At 30.9% G+C, this 9924-nt stretch overlaps 1 protein-coding gene across 1 annotated transcript; it reads left to right on the top strand.

The window, feature by feature from the left end:
• The first annotated feature begins 1478 nt into the window (after positions 1–1478).
• LOC113382187 (SCAN domain-containing protein 3-like) lies at positions 1479–4338 on the top strand. The gene is made up of 2 exons (XM_026620726.1): positions 1479–1496; positions 2569–4338. The coding sequence occupies exons 1-2, from the start codon at positions 1479–1481 to the stop codon at positions 4336–4338; spliced, it is 1788 nt and encodes a 595-aa protein (XP_026476511.1).
• The last annotated feature ends 5586 nt before the right edge of the window (positions 4339–9924 follow it).

Raw genomic sequence — 9924 nt, 5'->3', positions numbered from 1 at the left:
AATCATTAAATATAAAATGTTACAAAACAGTTTTGTCTAATTTTCTAAATTTTGTATGTTTGCAAATAGAAGTAAATAAATTATATCATAATGTTCTCCCAGATTGACTTCATAAAATAAAATGGTCAAAAATTCATTCATTTTCCAAAAGTCCAATTCATAATATTCCGGCAAGGATATTTATACCGCTGTTGTCGTGCAGAGAATGCCGTAATCTAGAATTATCACACAATAATAAACGTAAGAGGTCGTATTTGTTGCTCCGCAGTCGATAACTTATTCCTAATATATGTTTACAAGTATCGATAAATTGAAACAAAGTTAAAACATAAATAAAGTTTCGCTTTATCGCGCCACTATTTCTGCTGAGTCCGTCCGCAAACAAAAGGAACAGCATTGAAAATCTATCTTCATAATGGCACACAACCCACTTTCCGCGAAACTGTCTAAGTTATTTTCGTAAAACTTTGGAACAGTACCTAACAAATTAGACGCAATGTGTCAGAACGTCAACCCGATACCATCGGAGGGAACGCCGATGCCGATATAAACTTATCGTTAGCTATAGCTGTTGCTATAGCTGCCGTTACTAACGGCCACTTTATAAACTACGAGTATTTCGCAACGGACGAGCTAAATTACTGCACTCGATTTTTGGTTTTGAAAATAATATTTCACGCAGTTTTACTAGATCAATCATAAGTAATATTGACATTGATAGGGTGCAGGGCGCAAAGAGAGGTTACATTTTCAACTTCCCGTAGGGTAAGTTATAGTAATCGCAAAAAAATTGTAAATGAACATTTTTATACATCTTCACGTTTCAAACGTTTCTGAACATTTTGGCATACCTTATAATAAATTGATGTTTGTGTATGTGTGTGTGTGCGGATACAATTTTTTGTCGACGGTTTCAAGAGCACCGATCAACCGGTTTCAATGATTCAAAAACATTCTATTCTTATTGATAAGGAGACGTGCTGATAAGTTTTTGGCAACAGGTCCAGCAAAAAGTGCCAAAAATTGTAGTTCAGTTTTTGAGATAACGAATTGTGCGATTTGAATAATTCAAAAAACATTTTACTTGTATTCACAAAGTGAAGAACTGATTAGATTGGAGAGGCAGGTCTAGCAGTTTGACAAAAAATTCAAAATTTATTTATAATTAAAAATTTTAAAATATAAAAAAATAAATTTTTCAAAAGAGTCAATTTGTTTCAGAAATTTCAAAAATCTCAAAAATCTCTTTTTTCAACGATTTTAACAAATTTTCAAGTTTTTTTTTAACCTTAATTTTCAGTACGGGAAGTTCCAGCAATTTAGTATAAGGCACGATGCCATGCCCCACTAGTTTTTGTATAAAGTCCTATAAGCTAACTACGCCACTATTAACCAACTACGTCGGTTTTATAGATGACAACCTAAATAGTTGTCCCATCTCTATGATGCATTTTATTATTACTATTTCTGTAATAGTGATGACGCAGCATTGCCGGGTAAGGGTTGTTGCCACTTAAAAACATTTGGTCACTGCTGCTTGACATCAAGCTATCCGAAGCAGGTACCAAAACTGAGAGCCAAAATTCAAAATTCCATCTATGCATTAATCCAGTCTTTCTCAAAGTGGGCGATATCGCCCCCTGGTGGGCGATATTGAACTCCAGGGGGGCGATGAAAGGCCTCGCGAAAAATGTTGGTTGTTGACGTTGGATTAGGGGGCATTTGTAATTTTATTTACTTTACATTTTAAAGTTCACCAGAATTTGTATCCCAACGATTAATTGGTACTTCCAATGTTTGGTCGTATTTCCATGGTATTTGAACGATTTTGATGCCATTTTATAGCTTTTTACCAAAAATTAATATACCAATTTTCAACTCACTTGGAGTTAAATACTAACATATCCCAAAAGTATTTACCGACTATGTTGGAAATTTTTGCATTTTTAGGCCAATGAAAAACGGCATTAGGGAGATTAAATTTAAATACTTTTATTAAACACAATTGTAAAAAAAATATTTATTCTTCCGATCAATTAATATTGACAATGCATGCAAAGATAATCATTCTATAATAAACTGTTCCAAATTTCTTTCCATGACGTAATCTGATCGGAAAGTTTTATTAGCGGCAAGGGTATATGTTCTAATTGTTTAAAAAAGGGTCATTTACAATACAATTGCTTTAAAAGATATAGATGTAATACCTGTTCTCAAAAACATAATACTCCATAAAGATAGACTAACTCACCAGGTATAGACAACCCCGCAATGATAGCGGTACATACAAATCTCCCAACGGGGGGTGCACTTTCAACTACGGTAATTTTAATATTTAAAATTTCTTGCATATAAATATCTGTACTTTATTATAAATTGAAACAGTAGCGTTTCAGCAAATGTAGAGTAATGAGTGCAGAAGCATGTAAATTAGATCAAGATATTTCGCAAAGATAATAGTTGTTTTTATTCATTTTTTTATGGTGACGGGATAATTCTATATTACAGTTCACTAAATTAACTTTTAAAACTGATCGCACCCAACATTTTTCGCGTAATTTTTAAAAGAAAAGCCATGTCGCAAGCAAAAAAAAGATGCGTCAGTACAATGCAGAATATATTAAATATGGATTCATAGAAAATTCTATAAACCCATGTATGCCTTTATGCCTTCTGTGTTCAAAAACATTTTCAAATGAAGCAATGAAGCCCTCAAGACTTCAAGATCATTTGAATAGAATGCATCCGGATAAGAAGGATAAAAATGTTGACTACTTTCGAAATCTGGAAAAGATGTATATTGCTCAGCCTAGTGTGTCAAAACTTTTTTCTGTCGCTGCTAAGCAGGACGATGACGGACTTCGAGCGTCATACAATATCTCTCGGTTAATTGCCCAAACAGGTAAACCACACACTATTGGAGAATCATTAATTTTGCCAGCAGTAAAAGAAGTTATAACTACTGTGCTACATAAACCAGCAGCAGATATAATTCGTAAAATTCCTTTGAGTAATAGTTCTGTGCAAAGACGAATTGATGAAATGGCTGAAAATATTGAAGAATTATTATGCAATCATTTGAAGTCTTGTAAATTTTCACTCCAATTGGATGAGTCTACTTTACCAAATAATGAAGCATTGTTGTTGACTTACGTGAGGTTCATTAAAGATGAAGAAGTATGCCAAGAACTTCTATTTGTTAGAAATTTAGAGACAGATACAAAAGGAGAAACCATATTCAAAACATTGGAGAAGTTTTTTGATGAGAAAGATATTCCATTGAAGAATATTATATCAGTTGCTACTGATGGTGCTGCAGCTATGAGGGGTTGTCAAAAAGGATTCATAGCCTACCTAAAAAATAAAATTCCCAATGTTCTTGCTGTGCATTGCGTGATACATCGACAGCATCTAGTTGCCAAAAACTTAAGTGAACGATTGCATCAAGCATTGCAACATGTCATCAGAGCTATTAATAAAATCCGACACAACTCTTTAAATGAGAGATTGTTTAATCAGCTGTGTACCGCTAATGATGAAGAATTCAACAGATTGTTATTTCACACAGATGTGCGTTGGCTATCAAAAGGAAATTGTCTGACCCGTTTTTACAATCTGTTTGACTCCGTTGTAGAGTTTTTAGAAAATAAGGACACACAGTTGTGTAAAGACCTGATATCATCAAAAAATGATATAGCATATCTCACAGACCTTTATACATTACTCAACAATATGAATCTACAACTTCAAGGCGATGGCTTAAATTTAATAAAAACAAAAAATATCATCGCTGCTTTTATAGCAAAACTGTTATTACATAAGAAAAATATTGGCAGACGGGAGTTTCATAATTTTCCAAATTTATCGGTATCGTGCAACGAAGACTTGCTCGTGTACTGCCAACATTTGGAAAATCTTCATGGCAATTTTATTGAAAGATTTCAAGATATTTTGAATTTGGAAATACCAGGCTGGGTATTAGACCCTTTTTCAAATGCAAATGTAGAAACATCAGCCCAGCTAGAAGAAGAGCTTATAGAATTAACTACAAATGAAGAATTAAAAATCAAATTTAAAGATGGTTATCAACAATTTTGGCTACAGAAGTCAATTCAGCACTTATATCCTGGCTTGTGGTTGGTTGTTCAAAAATTTTTACTAGCATTTCCATCGTCATATTTGTGTGAACGTGGATTTAGCGCTGTGACAATGCTACTTACTAAAAACAGAAATCAGTTGCAAATTACCAAACGCGGTGACTTACGACTGTTTTTGAGTGAAATGGAACCTGATATTGACAAACTTGTAAAAAACCATCAAATTCATCCTTCTCATTAGAGTTTGAAAATAAAATTTTATATACTGTTTATATTAATTTGATTATAATATATAAAATATATGATTAATGTCATAAAGTTGCGTTTATTTGCTTTCACTGTAAAAATGTCTAATTTAGAATGTAAGGTTGCATCAACTAATATATCACACTATAACTATATTAATACAAGTAATAAAGAAACAGTTTTCAGAGATTGTATAAAAAATTTGTGGTAGGGGGGCGATACAAAAATTTGATCTTCAAAGGGGGCGATGGAAGAAATAAGTTTGAGAAACGCTGCATTAATCTAAGAAAAGCCTAGGTGAAATTATTAAAGAAGATTTCAGAGCTTCGACACCTAGGCCCGAATCTATTGAGGTTGTTTGGAAAGGTTTTTTTTTCAAGAACATTTCTCAAAATGGGATTTTAAAAGATAGATAAACCTCAAATCGACCCAACGTATTGATATTCACCGTAATTCGCTTTATCATCAAAATTACAAGACAGATAATTTTACATTGATATTTTTGTCTATTCATCAATATTCCCTGAATATAACAGTATTTTATTTTGTCTGAAACAAGTATATATAATAAATATTACGAAAGGTCTTAAATATCTAATACTATTGTATTTATAAAAACCTTTATATTAGATTAGAAAATTATTTAAACTGGGTTTTTTTATTACTGATTGAATTGCCATTGTGATGTAATTGCTTACAACATAGCATTATCATCAAGCAACCAAATGGTTATCCTTTCTAATTGTTAGAAAGATGAAAAAAAAATAGATTGTTATTGGTTGAGATACTTCTTAAAGTAATGTGATATATTGAGCAATGTCCTAAAATGCTATTTTAATTGTATTTAGATCTATAATTTCAAGTAAACACTGATACTACTGCTTGATATAAGGTTGTCCAGGACGAAAATTGAAATTTGTGGGTGCCAGACCAAAGCTCTTACCACTTGAGCCTTAAATAAGCTCTTCTATAATTTTTCTCATCATTTTAATAATATAATTACTTAGTACTTATATCAACTACTGAGGGTTAAAATGCATATTTGAATAAATGATACTGAACTGTTTACACATTTATCTATGCCCACTGTATAATTATTAGCATTTTATTATCAGATTATTGAGTAATACTAAAAAAGTTGAAACACAAAAGCAAATTTTATTTATCGAAGCTTTTTTATTGACGCGATAATTGAATATGTAGCCCCACGTAAACATTTTTTCACTTTTGCGACCGACCGTGAAAAAAGTAAAAACTAAAATTTTGTTCATACACAGAATGTGGTAGAGAAAAATATAAAGTAAACAAAATTCAAAAACATCATGAAAGAATCCTTTTATTTTTATTGAGAGTTAATTTATCGTTTGCAATAGCATCGATAGTAGTAATATTTCACTTATAAAACGCGATCGTAATTTACTGCGATGAATATGCATAGCTGTATAAAATAAATAATGAATTAATTCAAAGAACAATATTTGTATTGTGTAAAATACTGAAAAACAACGCGGTAGATTGCGACACGATATCGACGGCGTCGCAATGTCATTCTCAGAAACACAAAGTTGTTGCAAAAACGCGATTCGGTTATTGAAAAAGATAGATCTATCATTTCTGACAATATGAGTAATAACTTTATTGCACAAAAAATATTTTGACTGTGTGTGGTCTCGAAGAAATTGTTGAGGAGTAGTATTTGTGCAATATGGAGGGAAAATGAATCACTTGTTGGATAGACTATAGTACAAAAACTAGTTGATATTTTGCATTAAGGCAAGTTATATGAACTTCCTATCGTTCTATTTATAAAAAAAATAATTAATTTATGAGTGATTAAAAGTATTCCGAGTGCATTTATTACACATATTGAAACGAACGAACACGTTAACTCGGAGTATTTTCTAAAAGCAAATTTTCACAAATCAATAATGTTAATTTAAATTTATAATTAAACCAATTTCCGTAAGACTTTAATGGTTCAGTATGTTCATTAAGACCAAGTACTCTATCGTTGTACCAAGTAAATCGTCTGATTTTAATTTTAACAAACGTCAAAAACTACTTATTTTCTCAAATTTGATTAATTTTTAAAATTAAACTACTTGTCGTAAGGCCGGAATATTTCAGTAAGTTCTATAAGACCATGATATATATATCGCCAAAAAAAAGTTCCATAAAAATCGGCTTAATTTGTTTTCAACAGTTAATTACAAGAAAACAGCTCGGTAGATTTTCACTTAAAACTAATCAGTATCATTCCCAACTAATATCTTTCAAACAGTTTTTGATTTTTTAAAATCGATTCGGTAGTATGAGCTTAAATGTGGACCAAAAGTTTAACATTTTTTTCAAATTACACAGAAACGGCTCGGCAGATCTTTGCACAAAACTGACAAACGATAGTCCTCATTGAGATACATCAAATTTCTATTAAATTTTTGAAATCGGTCCTGCCGTTTTTGAGAAAACGTCGATTTTCGGCAAAAAATCTGTTCACACAGATACACACGCATACTTTTTTTCAATTTTGGTCTCAAGCGATTCAGAATGACTTGAAACGTCGAGAAAACATATAATTAGCAAATCGGATTTTTTTTACGGAAACAAACCTTTTCTTCAGAAAGTTAAAGATACAGTAAATTCATAGATAAAAAAAAGTCTAAATAAATCACAAACACGGACGCTTTGACATTACCTCAATTTTGATTTTTCCGTAATTCATAGAGGCGCCACCAACTGTAGCACGTAAATCTACTTCTAGGTTTAATTCTAGGTAATAATTAAATAAATATTTAATATAGAAAAGATAAACCTGATTAATTTGAACGCATGAGAACAAAATATACGCGGGTAGAATATATTTTCAGCTAAATTACAAATATGTTTTCACAAATATATATATATATATATATATATATATATATATATATATATATATAATAATAAGTGAATCAACAGTTCTTTAAAAAGAGAAGTATCTGTATTGAAATTAGATAATCATTTCATTAAAAAGAGCGATGAATTTAAGCCCAGTGCACCATCTGTTGAATGCAGAAAATACTAAAATACGATAACCCCTAATGAGTAAAGCACCATTCGATTTTTCACAAAGTTTCTTAAATAGTTAAACTAAAAAAATCGAAGTTTTATAATCGTTATGCAAATCGAAGCAATCTGATGGTAGCTGAATAACTCATTAAAATTATTAATTGATGATAAAAAAGTTGTAAGATTGTAATAAAATCGATTCTATCTGAACAGTTACTTGAATAGATCACCTTCTCCCTTTAGTGCATGAATTAAATATAGTCCAATCGAATGAAATAATTTATCGCGAAAAGAAACTTTTACGTCAAACGCAAATTCATGAACGTAGAAAATTCCAAATAGTGGATTCTTTCTTTAGAAGTGTGCGCATTAGAAAAGTACGATCGCTACTTTAGTAGTTTGCCGGTAATGACCATTCAGAGAAATTATTCATGGGCGAGCCACAAGAACAAGCACTATTATACACTATTACGGCCATAAATATCTACAGAACTATTTCGATTTGAATTCATAAATGCCGAAGCGCATTTCGACCAGACCATTCTCTGTTCTATTGCTTTTGTAAATAAAATTGATTTCTTCCAATCAGCTATCCCACTGACTAATCAAAAATCCCTCTCGTTTCATTAGATTTAAGATACCGATTGAGATTTTATTACGTATGAAAAATATTCAATGGCAAATATCAAAATAAACGAAATTTCTCTTGTCGAATTGATATTGTTATTTACGAGTGTGTGATAATAAAAATTTCCAATTCCAAAACTTTGCGAAATGATTTCGTTCGTTATCGAATTTTCATTATATTTTAGTGAGCAATAAAATATTTAAAATGTGCATGTGATATTTTCATGTTCGAATTGTAAAATGAATAATCCGAAATATAATCTCATGTCGTCTCTCTACGTCCGCCTACAATCAAGGACTTACGACACTGGTATATTTTTTTAACAAATTTATTTTTAATTTATCTATGGATATTTGATTTATTTTTAACCTATTCATATAAATAACGCTATTTCTATGTTTATAGCTTAATCTGATATATTATCACGTGAATCGCCATGTCACTCATATGTGCCTGAAACTAAGAAGATTAACGTGAGTAAAAAAAAGGTTTTAATATAGGGCCATTCAGTCAGATATGAGTGACAAAAATAGTGTTTTTTCCGAAAATTTGGCAGATTTAATTTCTTTGATATATTAAGTTTACTTTATAATATTGTCACCAATATTGCAATAACCTGTTAACATAGATGATAACATAGCGTTGTTATTGCAACGCTATCTTATCCTTCTTTCTTGGTACTAAAAACTGTGAAAATGCTATATATTTGCTGTGCGATCAACATATTTTACATATAAACAAACATAGAAAATTTTTTTACAGTTTTTAGTACCAAGAAAGAAGGATGAGATAGCGTTGCCATAACAACGCTGTGTTATCGTCTATGTTACCGCAAAATTGGCGCCCTTAGTTATAATGAATTTATTAAATTGATGATAAATATAAAATTTATATGATTGTATTTTAAAATCTCCTGATTTACTTTGTCGATTTTGACAATTATCATGAACATTAAGGGGCCCAATCTGCCGCATAACAGACCAATGTTATGACAAGGCTATCTTATAAAGAAATTTGTTCTAAATATTGAAAAAGTCTGCGGTTGCTGTTTGGTCAGGCGTTTTTCTTATGATGTCAGATAGAAAACCTAACCTAGAAACCGCACAAATGTACAAAAAACGATTTTAGATAATAGGGTCTTTCTGACCCAGCTTCATAACATATAAGTGACGTTGCAGTTTATGTGTAAAACTGCTTGAATGCATAGCAAATACATGACATTTGTACAGTATTCAGTATGATTCAGTAGCATAATGTATGGAAGTTAGAGCGTAACATGGCCTTGCCATAACATTGATCTGTCAGAATTGGCCATGAAATATCACTAGCAGAAATTGCTTTGTATTTTATAGGAAAGTGAAATTTTGGTGCGGAAATCAAATTAATTGCTTGGATAAATAAAATTTAAAAAAAAAGAATAAGTGTATAATGACAATGGGAAGTTGGAGTTAACTCAGCTCACGGACTTACCCTAAAGCAGTACTGCCCATTATTATTTATTATGTGTTGTATGAATATCAGAAAGGTCAGATTGTTGACTACTTTGCAAAATTGCAATAAAATGCTATTAAAACTTAGTCATAAAAATATAATTTATATTATTATAAATATGAAATATCTATCGATGGCAGATATTTTTGGTATTTATTAAGAATGAAGTTAAATTTACGAAAAATAATTAAGTGGAAAAGTCGTAAAAATGAAGCTTATACCTACAGCTTTATTGTTAGCTACTATTAGTAACATTTCACTTAATAATCTTATTAATAATATCTCATTACCAAATGTGTATTATTACTGAGGACATTAAATGAAACTTTCTTGTTTCAGATAAGTATTATAAAGTCGTTCAAAGTCGTATTACGAGAGTTTCGTACAATTGCGATAAATGCCACATATTATACT

This window comes from Ctenocephalides felis, unplaced genomic scaffold (genome assembly GCF_003426905.1).
Source record: "Ctenocephalides felis isolate EL2017-DRISC unplaced genomic scaffold, ASM342690v1 CF-g0.4_SCAFFOLD_03353, whole genome shotgun sequence".
In the NCBI taxonomy this organism is placed as follows: domain Eukaryota; kingdom Metazoa; phylum Arthropoda; class Insecta; order Siphonaptera; family Pulicidae; genus Ctenocephalides; species Ctenocephalides felis.
Note: the sequence above shows the minus strand (reverse complement) of the source record. Positions and strands in the feature narration are given on the sequence as shown.